The sequence below is a fragment of the Podarcis bocagei genome (assembly GCF_964188305.1).
Source record: "Podarcis bocagei genome assembly, chromosome: 4".
Classification (NCBI taxonomy): Eukaryota; Metazoa; Chordata; class Lepidosauria; order Squamata; family Lacertidae; genus Podarcis; species Podarcis bocagei.
In genome coordinates, this window is record NC_138128.1 from 23,059,997 (window position 1) to 23,086,995 (window position 26,999).

General features: G+C 44.6%; 1 protein-coding gene across 2 annotated transcripts in view; it reads right to left on the reverse strand.

Moving 5' to 3' along the window:
* Positions 1–26,999, reverse strand: part of KCNAB1 (potassium voltage-gated channel subfamily A regulatory beta subunit 1) — a 217,664-nt gene that overhangs the window by 28,487 nt on the left and 162,178 nt on the right. For both annotated transcript variants that reach the window (XM_081190502.1, XM_081190503.1), the window contains exons 4-8: positions 19,811–19,890; positions 18,925–18,969; positions 17,493–17,537; positions 10,426–10,469; positions 8,195–8,281 (exon numbers count right to left, since the gene is read on the reverse strand). In XM_081190502.1, the coding sequence (XP_081046628.1) occupies positions 8,195–8,281; positions 10,426–10,469; positions 17,493–17,537; positions 18,925–18,969; positions 19,811–19,890 (301 nt within the window). The remainder of the gene's footprint in view (positions 1–8,194; positions 8,282–10,425; positions 10,470–17,492; positions 17,538–18,924; positions 18,970–19,810; positions 19,891–26,999) is intronic.

Genomic DNA, 26,999 nt, shown 5'->3' on the forward strand with positions numbered 1-26,999 from the left:
AATCAACACAGAGTTGCCAACCTTTGGTCTTAGGGGAGGGAAACTACAACTAATCCAGAATGCGGCAGCTAGACTGGTGACTGGGAGTGGCCACCAAGACCACATAACACTGGTCTTGAAAGAACCTACACTGGCTCCCCAGTACGTTTCCAGACACAATTCAAAGTGTTGGTGCTGACCTTTAAAGCCCTAAACGGTCTCGGTCCAGTATACCTGAAGGAGCGTCTCCACCCCCATCATTCTGCCCGGACGCTGAGGTCCAGCGCTAAGGGCCTTATGGCGGTTCCCTCATTGTGAGAAGCCAAGCTACAGGGAACCAGGCAGAGGGCCTTCTTGGTAGTGGCACCCGCCCTGTGAAACATCCTCCCACAAGATGTCAAAGAGAAAAACAACTACCAGACTTTTAGAAGACACCTGAAGGCAGCCCTGTTTAGGGAAGTTTTTAACGTTTAATAGACTATTGTATTTTAATATTCTGTTGAAAGCCGCCCAGAGTGGCTGGGGAAACCAGCCCAGAGTGGCTGGGCAAATAAATAATAAATTATTATTATTATTATTATTATTATTATTATTATTATTATTATTATTATTATTATTAAAGCTGAACATACTCTCTTTGAGAGTGTTACTTCCCTGACCTTCAAAGAGTAACAGGACCTGTCAGTCATGGATCTCCCCACATTGCATCTCATGGGTACCTCCAACGTTTCAAGATAAAGCCATCATAATATGAACCCATTTCACAGTAATTAGGCAGCAAAGGTGTGAAACAGTATTAACTAGGTTTTCTTTCATAGAACCATAGAATTGCAGAGTTGGAAAGGGTTCAAAGAGTCTGCTAGATGCAACCTCTGTTGAAAAACCTTCACTGAAGGAGAGTCCACGATGTTCTTTTATCATCCTCGGTCCTCTTCAAGCTCATCTTTCTGAGAGGAAGGCCCTAACTTTCAAACCAGGGACTGCAATTGTTGTGGGTACTACAAAATCCCCATTCCAGAGAAGAAAAATTGGCAATGCTCAGAACCACCCCTGCAACTCCTCCCCCAACCCAGGCAAAACACCAACCGTCAAAAGAAATAACACATATACAACAGAAGCAAGAAATACTCAAATACTGTAGACAACACATCACAACCTCCATATCGCTGAGCCTTTAATTCAGCTGGAGAAACCATTGGAACCTGCAGTCCTGCAGTTTCTAGTCTCTTGCCATTGCTATCCTATCTCGCTTCAGACCAATTCCGATGCTGCTGATTTTTAACGAATAAATCATAATAGTAAATGCAGCTTCCAGTAGCCAAAGGTGTTGCTGTACTTGGGCACTGTAGCTCGTTGGGATGAAATATCGCACTCAGTCTTAATTGCAAAGCATCCATTTAGAAAAACAAAACACATAACAAGCCAAAAGATGGCTTCATCCCTCAGGGCCAGAACATCAGAACTCGTGTATGTGTGTGTGTGTGTGTGCGCACACACAAATGAACAGTTCAGAGTGACATAGAGTGCACCGTTGCCATGGAAACTCCACACATGGTAGGGATGCCAACAAATTACCTCTGCCTTCCCTATTAGCAAGATCCTATGCACAGTTCTTTGGAACTAATTCCTACAAACTACACTGGAAGTTACACCAGTGGATATAGGATTTCAGCCTTATTCTCTACACTTCTGATACAGGAAGAAAGCAATGCCTCTGATTACTGCGTGTCCAGAAAGGAGTAACGAGAAAGATATTCACAAAAGAGGAGGACGGAAACAGAGTATTTTGAAATGTTCAGAGTTCCTGCCCCCCCCCCTCAGTATTGTTGCACGTCCCTCTAATCTCTGAGCAGTGCAAGATTCCAGGGGTCCCAGGTGATTACCCAGGGTTCCTGTTTCCACAGAGACTGGGATGTCTTTATGATATATGGTTTATTTCCATCCTGAGCCTAAAATGGAGGGGTCCACAGCATTAACAGCTCCAAAAGGGTCTTGTTTCTCCCATTTCCGCAGCCTTGGATTCAAACAGAAATCAGACAGTGCTCTCCAATGCTGCTCTGACTCTCTCTCCAGTTTGCTGCTTTATTTGTAGGCCACATCACTGCCAAACTCTGCTCTAAAACTCTAAAAAACTTTGTCCTTCTAACTAACCACAAGCTGGGAGGGGACCCCAGCCATTTGCCATCTCACACAGAGCCCCTTTCCTTTGTTTCCCTTAATGGCCCATCACCCAACACATGAAGCTAGACTGGCTTATATTTTAACATTTGATGGATCCAGGGGTTAGAAGGGTCTTGCACAGAAGGTATAGAAAGCTCCCCACCCCAGCCCCAAACTCATAACAATTAGAGTGTTATTCTCCTCGGCATCTTTAATGACATTTGTGACATTTGTTGTTGTTTAGTCGTTTAGTCATGTCCGACTCTTCGTGACCCCATGGACCAGAGCATGCCAGGCACTCCTGTCTTCAACTGCCTCCCGCAGTTTGGTCAAACTCATGCTGGTAGCTTTGAGAACACTATCCAACCATCTCGTCCTCTGCCGTTCCCTTCTCCTTGTGCCCTCCATCTTTCCCAGCATCAGGGTCTTTTCCAGGGAGTCTTCTCTTCTCATGAGGTGGCCAAAGTATTGGAGCCTCAGCTTCATGATCTGTCCTTCGAGTGAGCACTCAGGGCTGATTTCCGTCAGAATGGAGAGGTTTGATCTTCTTGCAGTCCATGGGACTCTCAAGAGTCTCCTGCAGCACCATAATTCAAAAGCATCAATTATTCGGCGCTCAGCCTTCTTTATGGTCCAGCTCTCACTTCCATACATCACTACTGGAGAAAACTATAGCTTTTACTATACGGACCTTTGTTGACAAGGTGATGTCTCTGCTTTTTAAGATGCTGTCTAGGTGACATGTAACATAGATAATAGAATAGAATTCTGGCGATGCAGGAATCTTTTGCCCAACACGGGGCTCAAACCCGCGACCCTTAGATTTAAGAGTCTCCTGCTCTACCAACTGAGCCGTCCCAGGTCCTCGACTACTGTTGTAAATGGGCTAAAATAGCTCAGCCTCCTCCCCGTCCACTCTGTCAATTACGGTTCCATGGATATTAAACTAGCACAGACGCTCCCTCTCTCTTGCCAGCAAATCATAGCAACCCTCCTTTCTGTGTGACACTCAAATCACATGAGCAGCCACGCAGCGAGAGTATTTCCAAAAGACAGCGGTGCAAGGGATGTAATTATCACAAACACCATGTGGAGCTCTTTGTTTTCTCTTGTCTATCTGCCGCGTGCGCACGCACATGTGCGTGTGTGCAGCCTCCCACGAACTGCTTAATTCCCTGTCAGTCTAGAATGTGAACAATGAAGTGCGGTCTCCATTATTCTTCCTTCACCCAGAGATTGACTTATTTCGCTGCCGCCGCCACCAATTCACGTATTAACCCCTCAGATATGCCCATAGGGGGGATGTCATGAGGCAGCAGCAGGAGATGATGAGAGGGTGGAACAAGTGATGCTTGGCAATAAATCAAGCCTGAAGAAGGAAGAGTAGGATTGAGAAGGATCAAAAGCTTGAAGGCAAACCTCCTTCCTCTTCCACTACCCCTTAAGATTGTTGCTGTTCCTGAAGCAGAGTGTGCAGAAGATAGACTGGGATCCACAGGTAGATTGCCATATGCCCTCTTTTCTCAGGACACACCCTCTTTTTCATGGGTAGAGTCATCATAGCAATTCATAGTTAAACGTAGAAGTTGACAAATGTATCCTCTTTTTTTTTGCTCTTCAAAATATGGCAACCCTAAATAAATCCCTCTTTCAACAAACTTTATAAAATAATTGTCCCAGCTTTTTCGAGCATCTCCCGTCCAGGTTGTAAGCTTCCCACTTTGAACTGTGAGCACCTGTTTTTCTTAAGAGAAATGTACCACATCAAGGGATTGAGGCAGCATAACTTAAAGGGCCATAAACATCCTGCGATTCTACACACACTAAGAGCGGAGGAAATCCTGTGTGGCAAAAAGGTGGGTTTTTGCAGCTTTGGCAGGCGGATTGGAGAAAGGTAGCCTTTATCTCCCTTCTAAAAATTGTTTTTAAAAATGTAATCACTTTCACTATTTTTAGATATGTATCTCATATAGATAGATAGATAGAGATATAGATATATAGGTATAGTATAATATAATATATAGTATTATAAATCACTTAGTGATGCCTCATGGGAAGAAATTCATAAATGACATAAATAACAGCAGCAGCAATAAATAGATCTCTGCGTGATTTGCAATAGATCAGCATGGGTTTCTGACTCCACATCATGGAGCATCAGATAGCAAAAATTAAAAAGCTTTCTCAACCCTCCCAAATTCAGTTGCTGAAAAAAGATGCTGGGGAGCGGAGGGGGAGCAGCAACATTTGGCTCCCAGGCCTGATCTTCCCCATTCCTGTTTTACAGCAATACGTACATCTTGTCCAGGGATGTCTCAACCTGACTTGGCCCAAGCCCAGTTCCCTCCATGAATTGGCCTGATTTGGTTCTGAATCTAGCACACAGTTTTAGTGCTGAGCCCTGACAAAATGCTACAAATTTAGCATGGCTCATCATTGCTAATGCTGCGAAAGCTTTGTGAAAGTTCAACATTAAAAGGCTTCTCTCTGGCATTCCGCTATTTGCTCAAAAGGTTCTTTTGCACTTTGTCAAAAGCAGCAAGAAAAGAAGTGCCGTGTTGACTTGTGGAACAGCCATGAAGGCTGCTGGGAAAAGTCAAGATCATCCGCTAAAGAGCTGAGTCGCTGACAGTAAGAAGCAAAGACAGTGCAAGTTCTGCTGCTGCCATACATTGTACAGGTTGTTTAACGGTAGGAGCAGCTTACTAGGCGAACCGTGAAGAGTTGACTGTAGGAAAGAAATGTCCCTAAGGCTAAGGCTGCAATCCTACACCTAGTTACCTGGGATGAAGCTCCATGTGACTTAATGAGATTTACTTCTGGGTCAACATGTATAGGGTTGCACCGACAGTCTCTCTTTGAATTATTCTCACCTTCTGGGTTGCACAGATGGCTGTCAGAGGTGTTGCCATTTTGCTGGCAAGATTTCAAATTGTCTTCAGTGCCTCAAGTGGAAGCATAAATACTTGTCACTATAACCAAGAGGGGGAGCTGCAAAAATGTGTAGACGGAGCTGACAAACCTCCCTCCTCCATCATCTGCTCTCTGATGTGTAGTTATCCCTGCTGAGGATTAATGGGATGAGTCGCGAAAGGGCTTTTACTGCTTGCGTGTCAGTGCGACGAAGAGGCTGGGCAATTGCCTGTACGTCTGCAGAAGCAAACAGGGAGGGAGGCTTCGAAAAGGTGCTGCAGCCCTCTGGCTTGTGGCAGAAGGTGAGGAGGGTGATGCTGCCTGAGCGGTCACTATAGAGGCTGTATCAGGGGTGTCACCGGACTAAATAAATCTTGCAGCACAACCCTCTGCACACTTGTCTAATTAGAAGTTTAGCCCCAGTGAGTTCAGTAGGACTTACTCTCTGGTAAGTGTGTATAGCAGGCGTGGGGAACCTTTTTCAGTCTGGGGGGCATATTACCTTCTGACTGAATTTCAGGGGGCTGCTGAGTGGGGAAATAACAGCAACAACAACAATGTTCAGTTGTGGGTGAACATATCAGACGACACAGCGATTCTTCAAACAGCTCTTGTTTATTCACAGGCCAGAACAGAACTGAACTGAAGGGTTCAGCCAGCCTGCTTATATAGAGCTCCACTAGAACGTAACAGTAACCATTTTCTGTAACTATCCAACCACTGAACGTCACTTTTGATCCCTTATTTGCATATGTGGACCTGAACTGTCTACAGTATCCCCCTGCTGGCCCAGGGTGAGAACTTCAGTACATAACAAATAAAGCAATAAAACATCAGACATTAAAAACTTCCCTAAACAGGGCTGCCTTCAGATGTCTTCTAAAAGTCAGATAGTTGTTTATTTCCTTGACATCTGATGGGAGGGCATTCCACAGGGTGGGTGCCACTACCAGGAAGGCCCTGTGCCTGGTTCCTTGTAACCTCACTTCTCACAGTGAGGGAACCTCCAGAAGGCCCTTGGAGTTGGACCTCAGTGCCCAGGCTGAACGGGGTATGAATGAATGAATGAATGAATGAATGAATAAATAAATAAATAAATAAATAAATAATACTGGGCTGAAGTCATTTATAGTATGGCTTCAGTTACAGCAGCACAAGCTGTGGCTTTCACCAGTGGAGCTAATGCGTAATACTTTCCCTCAAAAGCAGGACACAGGAAGCCCCCATTCCCTTGCTTTCCCTTTTATAACTGGTGAGCTGTTGCACCAGCCTTCCTAGTTTTTATGCTCCAAAACAGCCCTTAGTTTATGGCTGTAGAAGGGAGATAAAAGCTACCTTTCTCCAATCCGCCTGCCAAAGCTGCAAAAACCCACCTTTTTGCCACACAGGATTTCCTCCGCTCTTAGTGTGTGTAGAATCGCAGGATGTTTATGGCCCTTTAAGTTATGCTGCCTCAATCCCTTGATGTGGTACATTTCTCTTAAGAAAAACAGGTGCTCACAGTTCAAAGTGGGAAGCTTACAACCTGGACGGGAGATGCTCCAAAAAGCGCGAAGCAGAAGGCACAGAACATCCAGGGTCAAAATAGACAAAGCAGAATGCTAACAGCTGAGAGGGGTATTGGTACAGATGCAGATGGCCATCAGAAACTAGCACTCATCCAAAAAGGGAATTGCAAGAAGGCAGCCTGGTACTTCTCCAGCTAACAAGAGTCAGGGCAAACTCCATGCTTCTTGTTTCAATAGACTTGGCCAACTATGTGAATGTCACCACCCCTTCTCTCTCTCCCTCCCTCCCTCCCTCCCTCCCTCTCTCTCTCTCTCTCTCTCTCTCTCTCTCACACACACACACACACACAACTTAATGTTATATACAACAACTTAATGTTATATGTACCATGATTGCAATCCCGTAAAAGGTTAGGCGTCTCAAATCCCATTGACTTCAATTATCTTCATAGTTAGTAGGCTACTGGGCTTTAAGAGGCTTTAGCTATGTGCAAGACTGCAGGCCTGCTTTTATCTTTCTATCTATTATAACTGACTGAGCAAAAAGGTTATGTCTCCCTCCAAGATACAAGACATGTTATGCTCCGTGACCTCATCGACTGCTGGCAAATTTGCACTAGACTCCGTCTCCAGTGAAAACTCTCAACCCTACAACCGTAGGGCATTGTCAGCAAGCATCACATCAAAGCAGCCTTTCAGAAATTGATATTGGCATTTGTTCCAATTTACACTAAAGGGCTGCATCGTTTTGCTCTGCAACCTCTTACAAATTCATCTACGCAGAGATTAATCTACATGTAGGGAAATTGTGCCTGATCTGTGCATTTGGGGGGAAACAAAAGCCCATGTCACAGATTATGTGTTTGGAATAAGGAGTTCTCCAACTGAGCCAGGGCTCAGGAGGAGAAAACTGACTGAAGTCCTTTATCCTGGCTGAGATGGAGATACTCTGGTGTAAGTCCTCTATCCCAGCTCAGCCAGTTCAGCTGGGACTCAGCCGAGGCTGGGGTAAATCCCTTAAAAGTGGTGTTTTTAAGGTGTGGCAGAGGGAGACTTGCTCCGATTTCACACTCCATTCAGTCTGGTCATGAGATCTAGCAAACCAGCAGAAACTACATTGGCAAAAAAGCTTTATTTTAAAGGCTTATTTTCCCTCACAGCTGAGCAACGGTAAGATACATCAAAATGATTTACTCCTGTGTAAACAACGGGCTTTCTATAGTTTGGATTGTGACCGCAATCTCTGTTACGTTTTATTTCCATGGTTGGCGACTGAGGCTGAAAAGAAATTGCAGAAACACATACAAACCCCTGCAGCCAACTTTAATTTCTTTGACTATGTCAGGAAAAAGAAATATTTACATACATGGAGTGGATGGCATCAAAGTTGCTTTGGGGATATTAATAATCTGGCCCTGGGGTTATAGACACAGTTAACACATTCTTCCACAGAGCTGAGTCCACACACAACTTTCTCAAGAGTGGAAATGTGAAAGACTCCAAGAGATTAAGACTGAGATGTTTTTCAAGTAATTTCCCTCACCTGAATACTTGAGGAGAGCCATTTTCCTGTTGGTATAAGCTCCTGAGCTGGGGCCAGTCAAGCAAAATCTTTTATTAAATCTCTCACTAACCTTCCATTGGGGTATTATTGTCTGGTCGATTTGCAAAGACGACGTCCACATACTCAAGCTGCAGCCTCTGGAGTGAGCCTTTTAATCCTAGAAGTAAAATAAGGAAGCATTAGAAAGAGAGAGAGAAAAAGAGAGAAGACGACGTGCAGAACCCATGACAAAGAATCTGATGACTCAAAAATATCATGGGCCTGAACCATCTTTAAATCTGCTCCAGAGATCAGTGATGTTATGCTATTAAAAACAACCAAAGCATGAGTTTATGCAGAATTCATGGCCCTCCACATTTTTCAATTTTTTGAAAATCATAATTACATTGAAACTTGGATTGGAGTCGACAAGCATTTAACCACAGTATCCTTCTGTGCTTGTCAAACTGTAGCCTCGGGGGACAAAGCTGATAGCGCAGATTTTGTTTCACAGTACGCCTAATCAAAAACGTGTCAGAGTGAATTATTTTGCATACTCCGCCTCTCCCTGCAAGACTGCACTGGTATTGTTCCATGGAATTAAGCCCTGCCACTCAGCGAACCACTAGGATTTAAAATCTGGAGGTGAATCTGGCACTCTAATATACAGTCATGACTTCCAACCTGCAGCAGGGATGAGCAAACGCCTGTGAATCTTGATTTCTTTCAGTTTTCCAAATCTTAAGTTCAGTTCTTCTTCATTTCTTCAGTTTGTGATTATTATTATTTTAAGTGAAAAAGGTCCTCCAGCAAATTCACCAGCATTTTAGCACGAAATTCTCCCAGTATGTACATTTTTGTATGCAATTTTACCTAACATGCATATTTTGGAAGCATGCATTTCCCCCAATGCAATGCATGCATGCTATTTTTACTTACCGTATTTTTCTGTGTATAACACGCCCCCGTGTATAAGACGCTCCCTATTTTGGGGGACTACAATTTAAGAAAATGGGAGGGGGGGAGCAGAGATGGCTCAGAGTTGTTGAGCTTTTGGGGGGGGGGTCCCTGAGCTTTTTTTTTTGGGGGGGGGGCAGAATGCCAATGATCACTCAACTGACTCACAAACGCTGAGAATCGCACTCATCAACAAAGCAAACAAGCGTCTGCCTGCTCGCCACCAGCAGCCAGCAATCACCCGCCCAATTGTCGCAGCAGAAGCCAATCAAAAAGAGCCCTTGCCGCAGACTCCACCCACCCACCAAATTGCCGCAGCGACAGCCAATCCTAAGCAGCCCTAGCTGCAGACACCAAGCACCCACCCAATCACCAGTGACAAGCTGCTGCTCGTGGCTGAAACAAATCGCCCGTCCCCACTCTGCACTATCCATGTATAAGACGAAGCCTGATTTTTAACATTCTTTTTGAGTAAAAAAACCCTCCTCGTCTTTGACACGGAAAAGTATGCATTTTAATGCACAGTTTGCCTTAGTATATGTATTTTTGTACACATTACTGGCAAAGTGGTTGTTCCATCCGGACAAGCGTTTTGGCTTGCCAGATGGAACAATCTCCCCTTCTCCTTCCCCATCCAATGTTCTGGGGGTTGTCTCCAAGCCATCGGGGGTTGCATGGGGTGGGGGTGGGGAAGTCCCATTGCCCTTATGCAGGGCTTCCACAGGCAGGACTCACTAGCTGCATCCTGCCCTAAGCGCATATCTGGTCTTAAACATGGACTCATTACATCTTAAGCCACTATTTCCTAGCTTCAGCTCTTTACTTGCAAGCAACTAAAGAGCAACGCAGGGATAGCAACATCATTGGGTTGTTGCCAACTATTCAGATTCACTGAACTTAATGGACATGATTCACTCAGACCCTCCAAGTGTCCCTATTTTCGAGGGACAGTCCCGGATTTACAGAAACCATCCCGGTTTCTGATTTGATCCCAGAATGTTCTGCTTTTCCTTAGGAATGTCCCCATTTTCATCGGAGAAATGTTGGAGGGTATGTTAAGTCCACTCCTTTCAGTAGGTCTACTCTGAGTATACCTGAGCTGGGTAGAGCCCAAGGCTATTGCAATATTATGCCAAGTGCAGTGCTTTTTTCTAAATAAATGTTTAGGGGTACTCTCATTTTCCTACTCATATTCAAATACTGCTCCTCAATGAGGCCAAACTTAGATTCACAAAATGTTTAGGGGTATGTGTACTCCTGCTCCCCCCCCCCAAAAAAAAGCACTGGCCAAATGTATTGGAAGCACTTTACCATAGTAACACATTATCACATGCACACCAAGTATTTTTTATTCATACGATATACCTTCAATAATGTGTTTTCTTGAGAGTCCTCTTTCTGTTTCAGCTCTGCAAGGAGAAAAGGCATACATTTTCATGTGAGCATTGTTGTTGCATACCCTTTGACTTACAAATGGGATTCTGCTGCGTCAAGAATAGTCTCATAGGACCTTTCACTAATAGCTAATACCTTACTGGTTAAAGCAAACAACTGGCCATATTGAACAGGTATCCCAAAACAATTATCACACATTGCTATATCCACTTGCCGTATATATATATATATAATGTTAACCTTGGCTTCAGCAATAGATGAATAATTCTACATGAACGCTTTTACAATTCACAGTCCGGATCCGGTCTTTCATAGTTACCTATCTGTATCACTGCAAAGTTTGCCAGGGCAGAGAATTTGAATAGACCAGCCCAGTTGCAATGCAGATTCTCTCAGGGCTGATAGGTTAAAATTCTTAAGCAGAGCAGGCTCCCTAAATTAGGGTTGCTGTGTGCAGGGGTGGAGGAAGGGGTGTGTGGTGGGGGCGGACCGCCCCAGGTGTCTTTGCTGAGGGGGAGGGGTGACATTTGGCATTCGTGATTGGGCGGCATGCCGAATGTCCACCATCGGCAGCTCACTCTGCCCCCAGCTGCAGGGTGCACACACCGCTCTGTGCAGCTGAGCGGCTATCCTGCGCCTGGGAGGGCACCCTCTGTGCCCCAACCCCCTTGGGAGCATGCCCACCCTGGGCAGTGCAGGCATATGCTCCGCCGCTGGCCGTGTGTCCTCCTTTCCCCGGACATGTCCTTCTTTTTCAGGCATAAAATTTGGGACAAATTCCATTTATTTGCTTTGAATGGCCATCATAGCATTCTCTTGTTTTGCTCTTCAAAATATGGGAACCCTACCTAAATGGCCTGGGTGTTTTGAAAGCTCAAACAGCAACACTCCCTATTTGTACAGAGCATATACAAGAAATAATGCCCAAGCAGTAGTAATCCAATAACAAAACATTTATACCAAGATAGAGCCGGACACCAGTTTAGTCTCTCTGAGTGTGTGTGTGTGTTTGCGTGTGTGTGTGTGTGTTTTCTCGCGCACATAAAACCAACCAAAAACCTATTGGTTCAATTATAAAGCCCATTTTCAGCTTCCTTTTTAAAAAAGCCTTTTCAAACTGTTGCAGGAATTTATGTACAGGTTGGTAGGGGGAAGTTGCCCCTCCAGCAGATATCATGCACATGCAGCCCACTACCAAAATCAGCGCAATCACTTTTGTGACTTTTGTGATTTGTCCCCACAAAACCCTTTATCACAGTTTCTTCCTATCTATTCAAAGGGCCTTTGCTGCACGATACCAAATGTAACAATTCACTGATAAATGTATCTATGTACTGGCTCACTGGGAAAACTTCAGAAATTCATATAGACATGTGAGCTCAGCTACTCAGCAGCCCCTCTGCCTGAGTGATAATCCCTGGCCTCCTGATACCTGAGTGCCAGCCAGGTAGCCATTCCAGAAATAACAAACCCAGATGAAGACAAAAGGGTGTGATTAACTTGGCTGGGAAACAGGGAAATGTAAAGATCTCTTTTGTTACACTTGATGGGTGTTTGGTGGAGGGCAAGGAAAACCATGGGGCAGGGTCCAGAATGCTCAGATTACTGCCACCAGACCTCCCCTTTCATGATGTAATCATGATGTATTAGTGATGTAGTTGGGGCGGGGTGTAACATGGGGATTAGCAGCTAATAAAAGTTTGGGTTCTCTTTTGTTTGGGGCTTCCATCTTGTTCCACCTTGTGGCAGGTGGGAGTCCTGTCGCGACAGTCTTCAATACAGACCAAGCCTACTGGCTGCTGTTTTGCTCAAGTATTCCTGGCTGGTGTCCTTGTTTTTTGTCCAAGGGAGCCCTCAGATTTCTCCGTTAACAAAACAGAAATCTGAACCAAGTCAAATAACTCCGATTTGTGACGCAGCTCCCTGCAATATCAAAATTTATCTTTCTGTGTTTATTCTTTATTTTTTTTTAAAAAAAAGAACAACAAGAAGTTTCAGTGTTGCTTTCCTTCTCCTTCAACTCTACTGCCTGTAACAAGAGCCTGAGTGTTGGCAGTCAGACACACAGGGGTTTCTGAACACACGCACCCGCAGTTTCGGAAGTCCGTGGAAAGTTATATTGCAGCTAAAATTGCCAACTGGCAAGCAGCCAGACATCCTTACTTAATAGGAAGGAGTTCAAAGACGTTTGGCATGTAGGCTACATTCAAAGCCTGCATTTTAGCTTAATTCACCAGAAGGAAATCTTCATGCTAATTATCCAGGATCAGATTCCTATGTATCAAAGAGACCATTTCCTCCCCTACGTAGCCAGGACGTGCTATGAAAGGAGCTGGATTCTGATTAAACTCTCATCTGAGCAGCAGAAAAGAAGGCAATGGCAATGGCTACCTGCCCCCAGTTCCTGAAATGGCCATTTTAAAAGTGCAAAAATATTTTTTTGGCTTCATCAGCATGTTTTTGATTTTGTGTGTGTGTTTTGTGTTCATTTTCTTCCCCAGCCTGCATGCTGCAGCTGGAAGTTAGACAGGAACAACCTCGTTTGTGGTCTGCAATCTAAGAAGTATGATTTGATTGCCGCTTCACCAGACACCTACAGACTTCAGGCACTAGAGGGAGGGGTGGTCCGTTGGCCTGTTCTTATGTTCTTAAATTATTTTCTCATTGAAGGCAGCAAAATCCTACAAGCACTGCACCCCTCTCTGGCAGTAAAAAAAATGCAACAACAAAACATTAAATACTGCAACTAACTGTTTCCTTCCATTTGATGACACCTAAAATCAGTTGCCTCACTCTGTCTATCAGGTGAAGTGTTTTTTTATTTTAAATGACTTTAAAAAAATAATAGTTAAAGCCTATTCAACTCTGAATAATTTTACCTACAGTACAAAGGGTGGGTTGGGCACAACAGTAATAGTAGTAGTAGTAGTAGTAGTAGTAGTAGTAGTAGTAGTAAGTATAATAAATTATTTCTACCCTACCCATCTGGCTGGATTTCCCCAGCCACTCTGGGCAGCTTCCAACAAAAGATTAAAAATACATTAAAACATCAGTCATTAAAAACTTCCCTAAATGGGGCTGCTTTCAGATGTCTTCTAAATGTCATATAGTTGTTTATTTTTTGACATCTGATTGGAGGGCGTTCCAAGTAATTTTAGCCAGCAAAATTTGTACAGAGTTCCTGTGAACAGAGGGAAATAAATTTTTCTCTTCCATTTAGGCCAACATGGGGGGGGGGGGGAGAGAGAGGCAGTCACATTTTATTTTAAACAAGATGGTCTTTTTGACCTGGTCTTACTACAGGGAGTGATCTGAGCTTATGCCCCAGGGGGTCACAGGAATATATTTTTAACTTTCTGACATTAAATAAAATGCTGCCATTTTTGGCAAAGGCTGAATATTATTTCCTCCTTACTGCTGAACATTATGCAGTATGCACACTTTTTAAGCTGAGTTTGGAGGAACAAATGGGAGGCTATTTATATATATCTTTATTAGGCCTGCAATCCTGCACCCATTTAGATTGCTGAAATTGATTCAAATGGTCTGTTAAGCAGCTGAACTGTGCAAAGAATTGCAATTTCATGTATGTATGTATGTATGTATGTATGCATGCATGCATGTAATTTAAATCTTTCTAGGCTACCTCATAGGGAAAAGCCCTCTCAAGTTGGCTTACATGAAAAAAAAAGAAAAGGGAGAAATAACACAATTGCAATAAAACACCATCGTGTTAAAACAGCAGTCAAAACATTTTATAAATGGCTTGGATGAAGGAATTGAGGGGATGCTCATCAAATTTGCAGATGACACCAAACTGGGAGGGGTGGCTAATACCCCAGAGGACAGGATCACACTTCAAAACGACCTTGACAATTTGGAGAACTGAGTGCAAGCTAACAAAATGAATTTCAATAGGGACAAATGTAAGGTTCTGCACTTAGGCAGGAAGAACCAGATGCACAAATATAGGATGTGGGACACTTGGATTACTAGCAGTACATGTGAAAAGGATCTAGGGGTCTTGGTGGACCACAAACTTAACATGAGTCAACAGTGTGATGCAGCAACAAAAAGAGCTAATGCTATTCTAGGCCGCATCAACGGAAGTATAGTGTCCAGATCAAGGGAAGTAATAGTACCACTCTATTCTGCCTTAGTCAGACCACACCTGGAATACTGTGTCCAGTTGTGGGCACCACAATTTAAGAAGGATGTTGACAAGCTGGATTGTGTGCAGAGGAGAGCAGCCAAGATGATCAGGGGTCTGGAAACTAAGCCTTATGAGGGGCACTTGAAGGAACTAGGTATGTTTAGTCTGGAAAAGAGGAGACTGAGAGGAGATATGATTGCCATCTTCAGATATCTTAAGGGCTGTCACATGGAAGATGAAGCGTGCTTGTTTACTCCTGCTCTGCAGGGTAGAACTCAAACCAATGGCTTCAAGTTGCAAGAAAGGAGATTTCAACTAAACATCAGGAAGAACTTTCTGACAGTAGGAGCTGTTCAGCAGTGGAACAAACTCCCACTAGAGGTGGCGGACTTTCCTTCCTTGGAGGTTTTTAAACAGAGGTTGGATGGCCATCTGTCATGGATGCTTTAGCTGAGATTCCTGCATTGCAGCGGGGTTGGACGAGATGACCCTTGGGGTCCTGTCAGGGAACTGCAGGCAGCGAGGGAGGAAAGAATTAGAGGATACAGGGAACGATCTCCACTGCTCAGTACTGAGTCCTCCTCAGAAGACAGAGAAGAGGATAGTGAGTCTGGGGAGGAAGGGGTGCTTCAGAGAGAGGGGGATCCACATCACAGGGGAAAACGGAAGGGGCTGAGCCGTTGGCTCTGTTGGTCTCGAGGGAGAGGGAAAAGAGAAAGTAGTTAGAGCAACGCGTCATGAGAGACGGGTCGCTTTGTTTATTCTGCATGTAATCTTGTCAGAAGAAAATAAAGAACGGAATTTATGGCTGGCTGCCGGGAGTGTTTTTCTGCTAAGTGCAGCAACGCATGCAGCTGGCTAGCTGACAGGTCCCTTCCAACTCTCAGATTCTATTAAAAGCGTGCCACACTCAATATAAAATTAATTCAAACAGCTAAAAAGAACAATTTAGAACCACCAGCTTAAAAACCAGCAGCAATATAGGCCATGAAAACGTCCCACCTGGCATACAGATTAAAAGCAAGCAAGCAAACAAACAAAATAAACAGGTTTTCAGGGTGCATTGAAATCCAGCAGTGATGGAGCCAAACATATATATTTTGGGAGTCCCACAGATGCAACCACTGAAAAGGCCCTGTCTTTGGGGCCTGCAAATCTAGTAGATCTTATAGGGCTCTGCAAGCAAGGCCTCTGAAGCTGACCTTAATGCCTGGGCAGGTTCATATGGATACATGCTGTGCTTCAAGAATGAAACCCATTTAGAATTCATAAAGGAAGAGGATGAGGATAAAACTAGAATTAGTTGGCTCTGCTTGTCATTGGCTCTGGCTCCCCCTCCCAGATTCCTGCCCCACAAGCCTCAATGGTCACCAGCCACCCCTTAAGGCTGATGGGGAAATATTATGAGGGGAAAGGGCCCTTCGAATACTCTGAGAGGCCCAGAAGCCCACTTCCTTCTCTTCAGTTTCACTATATTATTTGCCAATATTCAGGAATGTCAGCTTGGCCCCGTGACTGTGGGTGCCTGGGGCTATGGGTGCCACGCACCTAAATATGTGGATGCACGGCCCTTTCATGGGGAATTTTGTGGGTGCTCAGGGGCCCAGGGAGTTGGCACCTATGCCAATATTGATTTGAGGCACACAGCAAGGCCTGGGGTCAGTTGCTCCCACTGCTCCCTAAAGGGGGTCATTTGAAGGAGAGAATTGGGTGGCGATAAGAAAAGTTTAGTACCCCGCCCTTTTGCCTGCTGACCTTCCCTCATAAGTGTGCTAATTATCCTGGCAAATGCTATGCCAGGGGTCCGCAATGTTTACCTCACCTGGGTTGGTTCACTCCCATGGAGATTGCTCCGTGAGCCGGATCATGCCTGCGCAGACGCGATTTCTGGTGTCTGCATCTGCACAGAAGCGATTTCTGGCGCCGCAGAAGTGAGTCCCCGCTCTGTGTTGCGCCAGTTATCACAGTGTGCAGGGACTCGCCGAGTGGGCGGCTCGGTTTGGGGGTGGCTCGGGGGCAGTTTAAACAACCCCCGTGGGCCGCTTGTGGCCCATGGGTTGCAGGTTGCCGACCCCTGTGCCAGACATTCAGGTGTTGTTGGGCAAACATGGCCAGGGATGTTGGAAGCTGTAGCCCAAGCCCAACCACATCTGCAGAGTCACCGGTTTCCCTCACCAGGGATTTTTTTCCAGCTGGAACTCTCCAGAACACAGTTCCAGCACCTCTCAGGTGGGTGCCATTACCATTCTAAGAGAACGAGGGAGGTCTTTATCATGAGTTATGGCCCCTCTTTTTCTAGAAAAATAGTACTGCCCAACACTGATATAGCAAGTGGTACGAAGAAGCTAAGAAAGTGATGGGAAAATGCACAGTGGTACCTCGGGTTACATACGCTTCAGGTTACAGACGCTTCAGGTTACAGACTCCGCTAACCCAGGAATATTACCTCAGGTTAAGAACTTTGCTTCAGGATGAGAACAGAAATCATGCTCTGGCGGCGTGGTAGCAGCAGGAGGCCCCAATAGCTAAAGTGGTGCTTCAGGTTAAGAACAGTTTCAGGTTAAGAACGAACCTCTGGAACGAATTAAGTCCTTAACCTGAGGTACCACTGCTAGCACACTTGTGAATCAGAATGGATGCTCATTAAATAGCCAGTGGTTTCTAATTAGGATGAATGCTCAAGAAACGGTTAGTCTGAAAGCTACCTAGGATAACTCCCAACTCTGCTCTCAGGTTTAAAAATCGACGGCTCTTCAAAGAAAGCAAATTATCTTTCTTGGTTTCACCAACCTAAATGCATTTTGATGGTACAAAGCCATGCGGTACATTTTTTACTTTTAATAACAAATGTTTTCTACAACACAATGATTAAAAGGAAACTTACTTTCCTCCCCAATAGAGTTTTGTTGTAATGACCAGACTTGACCTCCTAAACAAATAGAACACATAAAAATTGAAAAACAGGCCATTATTTCTTTTGCAACTGCACCCTTCCTAATACAGCCATGCCTGAAATTCATCCATAAAGAAGAAAGGAAAACAGCAATAGCTCTTACATCATAAAAACTCTTCCATCAAAACTGTGCAGTTATAGAACAAGCTCTATACGGAAACTGACAGAATGTTGGCACTGTGACCCACACACACAAAGGGTGTGTACACATTACTGGTTTACAATGCAGCTAGGTCCTTATTTTTCTTAATTTGGTTTTGGACCAGGCATTGCAGGAAATGTCCAGGACCCTTGAATTGCCTTTGCCCTAGTCATTCCCAGGCCATAGCTGTCAACTTACAGATTTGAAAACAAGGGACCAGCAGCCTCGAAAATAAGGGATCAGCAGCCAAAATAAGGGATTTTAGTCAACCACCTGAAATACGAAGTTAGAAGGGACCAGATAATTTGGGAGAGCAGCGCTGGTTTTTAGCCCTTCATTTCCAGAGGTTGCTGCTCAAGACACTAGCTGATGAAAAACTGCAATTAAATAACTACAAGCAGCCACCACTTTTCGCGCAAAACGAAGTCCAAGCTACGAAGATGCTGCTGCAGTTCTGTATCTTTTCTCTCGTGCTCCATCTGCAGCTCACAGTTCCATCAGGCGGGGCAGGAGGAAGAGAGGGGAAAAAATAGTGCCTGAAGTAAACCCGCAGATCAGACCATCTATGCTCGTCTACCACTACAAATCTATGGGAGAAGCACTTGCGGTCCTTCCTCCGCTTTCCCCCTCTATGATTAGCCCTTGGAACACCTGCCCGCACCTCTGCCTCCTCCTCCTCCTCCTCTCTCTGAACTGCTTTCTCTATGGTTGCCCGCGCTCTCCTCTCAAGGCTCCTCAGTCCCAGTGGGGAGGGGCTCCCGGGGGCCAAGGCTGGTGAGAGGAGGCCGGAGGGGGGCAGGCCGGGCAGCCAAGCAACACAGTTGGAGCTTCCCTCCTCCCTGGCTGGCAGGGAGGGAGGGAGAGGAGCTGCTTCCTTTGAAACCCAGGAAATTTAAGGGACATCATCAATAAGGGACAGCAATGGGACACGGCACTGGGATAAGGGAGTTTCCCACCAAATAAGGGACGGTTGACAGCTATGTCCCAGGCCGGCTGCTTCTTCCACATAACACCAGCAAAGAGAAACTTGGAGGAGGTTAAGCAGCCTGAAAAGTAGAAGAATCTCAATACTAGCCTAGTGTTGGCTTGTTTTGTGGGCAGGTTTGCCAAGCCTTTGTAAAGCAAAGGCCCAAGATTCAGAGTAGCTCTGTAAGTCCTGATTTACTAGTCCCAATTCCACCATTGCATACCAAAAATTGAATGCTTAAATCTTTACATTACCTCCAGCCTTTCTTTTTTATTATGCTTCCTAAAATCACCTCGGCCCTGTGGGAGGAATAAAAAAACCCAGATGCACTATTCGGAAGAAATGTTTTTGGACATAACAGTATGGTACCACAATCGTTTATCGTTTTATGCTAACTGTTACAGGTCTATTTACTGCATTCAGTTGTTCATTCATTCACAATATCAGTGCTTGAGTTATTTGCACAATTTCATTGCAGGTCAGCATTGATGCTGCTTTGAAAGAATCCATCTGCTCCCCACTGTGTGCTTAGGCACTTCTGAGCTTGAAGGATCACCAACAATAGCTAGTCTTGATGCTACTTGGTAGTTGACTTCTAAATCAAGGATATTGTTGGACTTCAACTCCCATCAGCCTCAGCTAGTGATCAGGGATGATGGGAATTTTCGACACATCACAGGAGGAACCAGCTTGGCTTAATTAGCTTTTGACACATGTTGATCACATGATTTAGAAGTGTCTAGTACACAGCTTCAATACACATGGGTCTGGCCTAATACACATGAGTCTAATACACAGTGTCTAGCTTTGTTTTAGCACTCCTGAACTTAATTAAATTCTAGTACCCACTGGATGCAGGGATTTAAGGGTGTCTAGCACTTGCAACTCATAACAATATTTTATGTATGATGGAATTATTTATTTTAAAAAACCCAGAACACAACTGAAATATTTAGCTGAGAAATTAGCACATCAACATATGGTAGAAGTTAGTACCAGACAGCCATAGGGCCATTTTATCCTAATGCCCCTTGTTACTCATGCATGTTTGCTAAAGTCTTCTGTTCTGCCCAGGTGCTGCAGCAGAGCTGCAAGTTAGTTTCTTTAACTGGAAGCAACAAAGTAAGCACAGATACTTACTTTCCAGCTGCGTACACCTCTGCTGTGTCAAACAGGTTTACTCCACTCTCGTATGCGATAGTCATGAGCTGTTCCGCAATCTTTGGGAAAGGGAGACATGACATTAGTCCTAGAGAACACGAAAGGTAGCACCACCATCTACTGCTCTGTGCTGCAGAAACTACCCATAATAGAGCGCAAGTTTGCATAGAGAAGGACCAAGGAACTTCACCCAAACCAAACCCCAATTTTTAAACCATAGAGAATGGACCAGGGGTTTTGCAGCGCAGGAAAGAGGACTGCTGCTGCTTCTACTGCCACTTCCCATTTACTCAGTAGTGGCTGGTGTTTATTTGGACAGACAGAGCCAACTAGCTATGATTCATCCCATCTTCCTCGCTGCTGAAGTCTACATGGGCCACACTGAGACTAAGGAGCAGGAAGCTGACAGGTAGAACTACGGCACCCCCTGGACTGGTTCCCAGTAAGAAGGTGGGAAGTGGGGGCTGGCGAGAGCAGACTGAAGTGGGTGGGGCAGCACCCCATTCACCCTAAGGAACCAGCCTCCGCTGCAATTGTCACCCCCCCCCCCAAAAGTAAGAAGCATCAGTGCTGATTACAGAATTCAGGAATCTTTCACACAATGTGAGGCTCAGACACACGATCCTGAGATTAAAAGTCTCATGCTCTCCTTTGTGTTTTGAAGAGACAAAGTAAATCTGGCCTCTGCAGCAAAGCAAAAATAGTATATATCCATATTTATTTCCACAGTTTCATGTTGGGCAGTCAAGTACACATTTGAAAAACCAAGCATTAGCAGCCACAGCAGTAATTACAGATGTCACAAATGGTTATGATTTATTTTGCAAGCCTATTTAGGACCGGCTATGATGATGCCAGCTAGCATAGCTGAATCAGCGTTGCCATTATATGAAGTACAATGCTCAGGGGATTGAAGAAACTTGACCATTGCAATAACGATGATGAAATAGTTGGTCAGAAGGAAATTATGAAAACCAGGCTGCTTGTTTTATAGTTGCATCAAAACGGCGTCCTGTTTTAGCGGCAGGAAAGGCAAACTTAAAGGACCATTTAAAACAATTACAAATCTCTCCATTGCAGGTGAAAGGCAATTATAAGGAATGTGCATAGTACACCCAGCATTTCTGAAGTGCTTCCCTTATAAGAGTTTTATTCTGGGACTGGTGCCATCTCTTCCCATTGTTACAATCAGGCCCCATCTGCAGTGTTGTATCTGACAGTTATAGCTTCCCCCAAAGAAATCTGGGAAGTGTAGCAGAGCTACAATACTCAAAATTCCCTGGGAAAATGGAGTGGTTGTTGTTCAGATAACTGAAGCTCTGTGAGGGGAATGTTGTTGTTTAGTCGTTTAGTCGTGTCCGACTCTTCGTGACGCCAGGCACTCCTGTCTTCCACTGCCTCCCACGGTTTGGTCAAACTCATGCTGATAGCTTGGAGAACACTATCCAACTATCTCGTCCTCTGTCGTCCCCTTCTCCTTGTGCCCTCCCTTTTCCCCAACATCAGGGTCTTTTCCAGGGAGTCTTCTCTTCTCATGAGGTGGCCAAAGTATTGGAGCCTCAGCTTCAGGATCTGTCCTTCCAGTGAGCACTCAGGGCTGATTTCCTTCAGAATGGATAGCTTTGATCTTCTTGCAGTCCATGGGACTCTCCAGAGTCTCCTCCAGCACCATAATTCAAAAGCATCAATTCTTCAGCGATCAGCCTTCTTGATGGTCCAGCTCTCACTTCCATACATCACTACTGGGAAAACCATAGCTTTAACTATATGGACCTTTGTTGGCAGGGTGATGTCTCTGCTTTTTAAGATGCTGTCTAGGTTTGTCATTTAGGGGAATAGGGGTGTCCAAACCACTCTTAACACTCATAACAAACTACAGCTCCCAGGATTCTTTGGGGGAAGCCATGACAGTTTAAAGGAGTATGATACTGCTTTAAATGTAAAGTGCAGATAGGAGCCTAAAACTAGCCTGACCTACCAAGCCAAAATCAGCCTCTCTCTTGCTCGCCGTAAGCAAGATAAACCCATGTGGTTTTTGCCCGAAGGCATGGCAGCAAAGCTCTCCCAAGCTGGGCTCAGAATCAAACTTAGGAATACTGGAAAGCCAGATGCAAAATGAAATGTGCCTTTTCAAAGCTCCAAACTTTCTTGCTCGCTTGGATCAAAAAAGAAGTCCTGGCTCCTCACCTGTCTCCAACATCTTCCAATCCCCCCATACCCAGCACCCACAGGTCCCAAACACATTCTCTGGTCCCTCGCCTCTTTGTTGGCAGTTCCACAGGTATGGTGACAATGGCAACTGAAGAGGCAAAATGGAAACATTCTCCCACCCTACTCACTGTTGCTCAGACTGAGTGATGTTGTGATCAAGGTTTGGGGACTGGATCCAGCCAGCAGGACTGATTCTTATTTCCTCCCTTGATGGCTGGTTGGGACCAAACACCTGTCAGTTATCATAGAGCCATAGCATTGTAGAGTTGGATGGGTCCTTTAGTCCAACCCCCATGCAATGCCTGATGTCACCATGACCCAGAAAATCCAGGGTGGGGGAAATCGCGGTTCATTTCAAGGAAAGTAATGCAGGGCTCCTCAAGGGCTGTCAATTCATTCCTTTATTTCACAATGTCTGGCTAACTGGGCTGCAAATGGAATGAGGAGTCCCAGGTACATTTGCAGAGCTGGCTGTACCAGTAAGCAGGGTGAGTTAGTCCACCTCAGAGATATCACTAGAGGAGTGTTGTGTTCCAAAAGCAAGGAAGGATTGGACTCTGATTAATAAAATATACATGAGGCTTGACCAGCAAGACTCTGGGAGGAAGTGCCAATAATAATCCGTCCACACCTTGGCCCAGGTCGTTTTATTCACAAAAGAACTTTTTACACAGTGTTCGTAAGAACCAATCAGATTTCCTCTGAGCATTTAAAAAACAACCATGTGGGACAAAGTCAGATCAGAAGAAATCCTTTTAACTACAAAAGACGACTTTGAGCATGCATACATATCTGAGAGTAAATAAAACAGTACTAAAGGAGGAATGCATTCAGCAAAATCCTGGAGGTCATAAACCGGCAGAAAAGGAAGGAAGGATGGCAAGGGAAGAGTATTTACCATCTCCTTGTGAACTCTCTTCCTGGCCCTTAAGATCTATCTAAAAATTAACAAACTACATCAAAGCTACCTTATATCTTTATGACCCAGGATGCCTGGTGAAGCAACTGGCCTGTGTTTCGAATGCTTATGCGTGCCTGTTAGGCGTAGAGAAAGAAAATGGCAGAGGTGCAGAGAGTTTTGGGATTTGATCAGAAATTATTGTCAATGAATCAAACCCAGTCAACCCAATGCTTTCATTGTGGACACAATGGCTTGCTCCATATTTCATAATTCCTCATAGAAATCCCACCTGACCCCCACACTCTGGATATTTGCACCCCCACATCGGAGCAGAAAACGGTCTGTTTTGTATTTATTATTCTTTCTTTATCATCATGACAACAGCATGTTGATTTTCTGCCTCAGGTGCCAAGACTATTCTTGGGCTAAGTGTCTCTTAGGGATCTTTTCAGCTGAATCACAATCGCTTCAGTTAGGTCTGCAGCTGATCTCCCAGAAGGCAAAGTTACAGAGAAAGTGCTCGTTATTTCTGTTGCCAAACACAGCCTTCATTAACTTGGTGGCTTCTAAGTGTCTTGAACTACAATTCCCATCAGCCTCAGCCAGCTGGCTGGGGCTGATGGGAGTTGTAGTTCAAAATGTTTGAAGTCTATCAGGTTGGTGAAGGCTGGCTTCACTCTTAAAACTTAGACATAACAGCCTGCAAGGTGACAAAGTGCTTGTAAAAGTCATTTGTGGCTGCCTAAGATTTTGGCACTTTATTTCACTCCCTGCAGCATTTCCTCCTGTCACAGTGTTCCACTTACTGGATTAGTCCCGTAATCAGTCATTGTCTTTCCCCACTGCATATAACCTCTCTTATATGCAGCAAATAAAATAAGCCTTAGACAATTTGTGGAAGGAAAAGAAATATCTCCATGTAGCAGGGTTTCCCCCCCTTGCCATTCTCCTGAATTTAAATGTTCTTCAAATGGCACTTCCGTGTCACTATTGCTTCTTTGAAATAATTTAAAATATTGATCAGAAGGAGATAGCTTAAGTATAGGAGATGACAGGGAAAACTCATTCTTAAATGTCATTTTTTTTTTTACACCTTTAGTTAAGGCTTAAAATTGGGTTGTCAGGCCTTTAGTGCATTGATTGGTCACATTAAATAAAATCGCCATGTTGCCAAACGTCAATACAGATGCCTTGTTTAAGGACTCAAAGTAATCTCCTCTTAAGGGAATGTGCTACCATAATGCCCTTGGTGAAGCCTTCATTTTAGTCCATTACTAAGTTGGCATAACCAAAGAACTGCATCAGGGGAAACAGCCTCTCAGTCACCTTTTGTGTTTCTGGCCTTTTACCTTATCTGCTGGGGTGGAATCACCAGGAAGACTGCATTGTAATAATGATAAGAATAAAACTATCCGGCTGCAAAAGATTGTGTCTTTGATCTACAGAGACAAGTTCTCTTTAGAGTGGGTGCCGAAAGCTTGAGTTTGACAAATGTTATGGTTTAATTAGAAATTGCATGTTGGCACCAGGAATAGCCGGACCCAAGTGTATGCTAGGGGTAGTCAGAGATGTGAAGGACTCACTGATAAGCCTCTGTAAAAATGCTAGTTAAGTAGGCACACTTCCCAGGTTGTGTGCTGGACATTGTAATCCAAGCCAAATCAGCAAGTGTTAATGAAGTCAGAAAGACTTCTTTGTGAGGTGACCTCCTGGGGTGGGGAGAAACAATTAGGGGGTTCAGAGCATCAAAAGATTAGGTGTTCACACAACATAGGATCAAAGGATGTGAGAATGCAAATGTGAGGCATCCTCCTCACAGAGCAGGTGTAGTGGTTAAGAGCAGTAGTCACGTAATCTGGGGAACCGGGTTCGTGTCTCCGCTCCTCCACACGCAGCTGCTGGGTGACCTTGGGCCAGTCACACTTCTGTGAAGTCTCTCAGCCCCACTCACCTCACAGAGTGTTTGTTGTGGGGGAGGAAGGGAAAGGAGATTGTTAGCCGCTTTGAGACTCCTGAAGGGGAGTGAAAGGCGGGATATCAAATCCAAACTCTTCTTCTTCTTCTTCTTCTTCCTCCTGTGTTAGAAAAGGAAAGCCTAGCCCTAGAAGCTATGGAGTGTGAGCCAGGAATGATGGAACCAGGAAGCAGAGAGGTTAAGCTGGGATGTTCCCCGCAGAGCAAGAGAGGTTGCAAAGAAGGGATGCTGATGCTCCTACTATGGAATAAGCTGGCGTGTTTTGGGGTGGTGTTGCTGCTGCTAGCCCCTCTGCTGAAGGTTCTAGGTTGCATGTATATGTAAATAAACCATATGTCATAAAGACACTATAGCCTCAATTGTACCAAAAGAAACACAAACCCTGCATGAGCGCCTGAAGTCTCACATACCGCTCAGCTGAGACTGAGGCAATTCATAACAGGTATAAATTAAAAGGATAAGCAGAGCAATGGAAGCTCATCCCAAGTGTCCTGTAAAACCAGGAAACAGTTTATAAAATAGCATGGACTTAGTTCAGTAAATTAGCTCATAGGATGGAATCAATTCAATAATTTTTGTAAAGGTGTAAATTTAAATTTGGCAATAATAATAATAATAATAATAATAATAATGGCAGCTATATATCTCCAATGCTGCTGCTACAGAGCCTATTAACTACACATTCCCCACTTCTTGTCACCATTATTAGAAATCATTGCGAGGGCTTCTCAGCGGCACAATTTATTTCACCAACACTTGCAGGCACAGTTTCTTTTCTCCATTGCTATGCAGTGCTCTGCCACTCTTCATTTTTGCAGCTGAGCAGGCTTATTTTGGAAAACAACATAGGGCTCTAATCTACATGTGTCCCAAAGGAGACACTGAATAGTGGAGTGAACGCTCCAATGGACTGGAATATTCCCACTATGGGGAACATCTGCCAGAATTTTGCAGGGGTCTTCAAAGTGCTCTTGTAAGTTGCACAGTGTTGGAAGCGCCAATGCTCTGATTTAAAAAGAAATAGAGCCTATACATTCTATACATGTGTACTCAGAGGTCCTAGTATGTTCAGTGGGGCCTACTCCCCACTGTTAAGATTGCAACAACAATGGCAGGAATTGTGCTTAGAGCAAAAAATAAATGACAAATTCCCCTATTCTAAATTCTTTGTTGTGGTTGCTTTTCAGTCCAATACAGGTGAGTTCTGAAGCTGCGCTGATTACTGAGTAGAGCAGTCAGGAGAGGCAGCTGTGTGTTGCTTTATTTCAATCACTCATCTAAGTGACCCTCAAAACACAGAACCCACCATCCAAATCTCCAAGGCACTTCTAAAGTCTTTGGGAAGCACTGTGTCTCTCAACAGGAGTTGCACCAGGGAGTAAAGTCCAGAATATTTGGGAGAGCACAGACCTTGGCCCTTCCTTGATATTTGCCATGTTGCAATGAAATACACATGAAAACCCACCCAGCATTCTTTTGGGGGGAGTGCTCCTCAAAGAAGGAGCTTACCCCTACTGGCCCCCAATTGTTGGACTCATTAATACACACTGCTATTTTTCTTTCAGAGATTTAAGAAGTCACCCAACTAGAAATATACAGTGGTACCTCGGGTTACAGACACTTCAGGTTACAGATGCTTCAGGTTACAGACTCCACTAACCCAGAAATAGTACCTCGGGTTAAGAACTTTACCTCAGGATGAGAATAGAAATCGCGCAGTGGCAGCGGGAGGCTCCATTAGCTAAAGTGGTACCTCAGGTTAAGAACAGTTTCAGGTTAAGAATGGACCTCCGGAACGAATTAAGTCCTTAACCAGAGGTACCACTGTACTTTGCTGTTTCTGTACCCTGCCTGATGTCCGCCACCACTGCCAGCAAGGCCAGCGGTCAGGAAAGATGGGAGAAACATCTGGAAGGCTGCATATCCCCTATGCTTGCTTTAGTGATACACAGCTGGAATACTGATGGGGGCAAGCGCCTTTCATGTGTCCAGCACACCATTTTGAAATACTGCAGAAGCAGGGATTATGTGAAGGACAGATGGTCCCCTTTCTTGGTGGACAGCAGCCAACTAGATTGGCA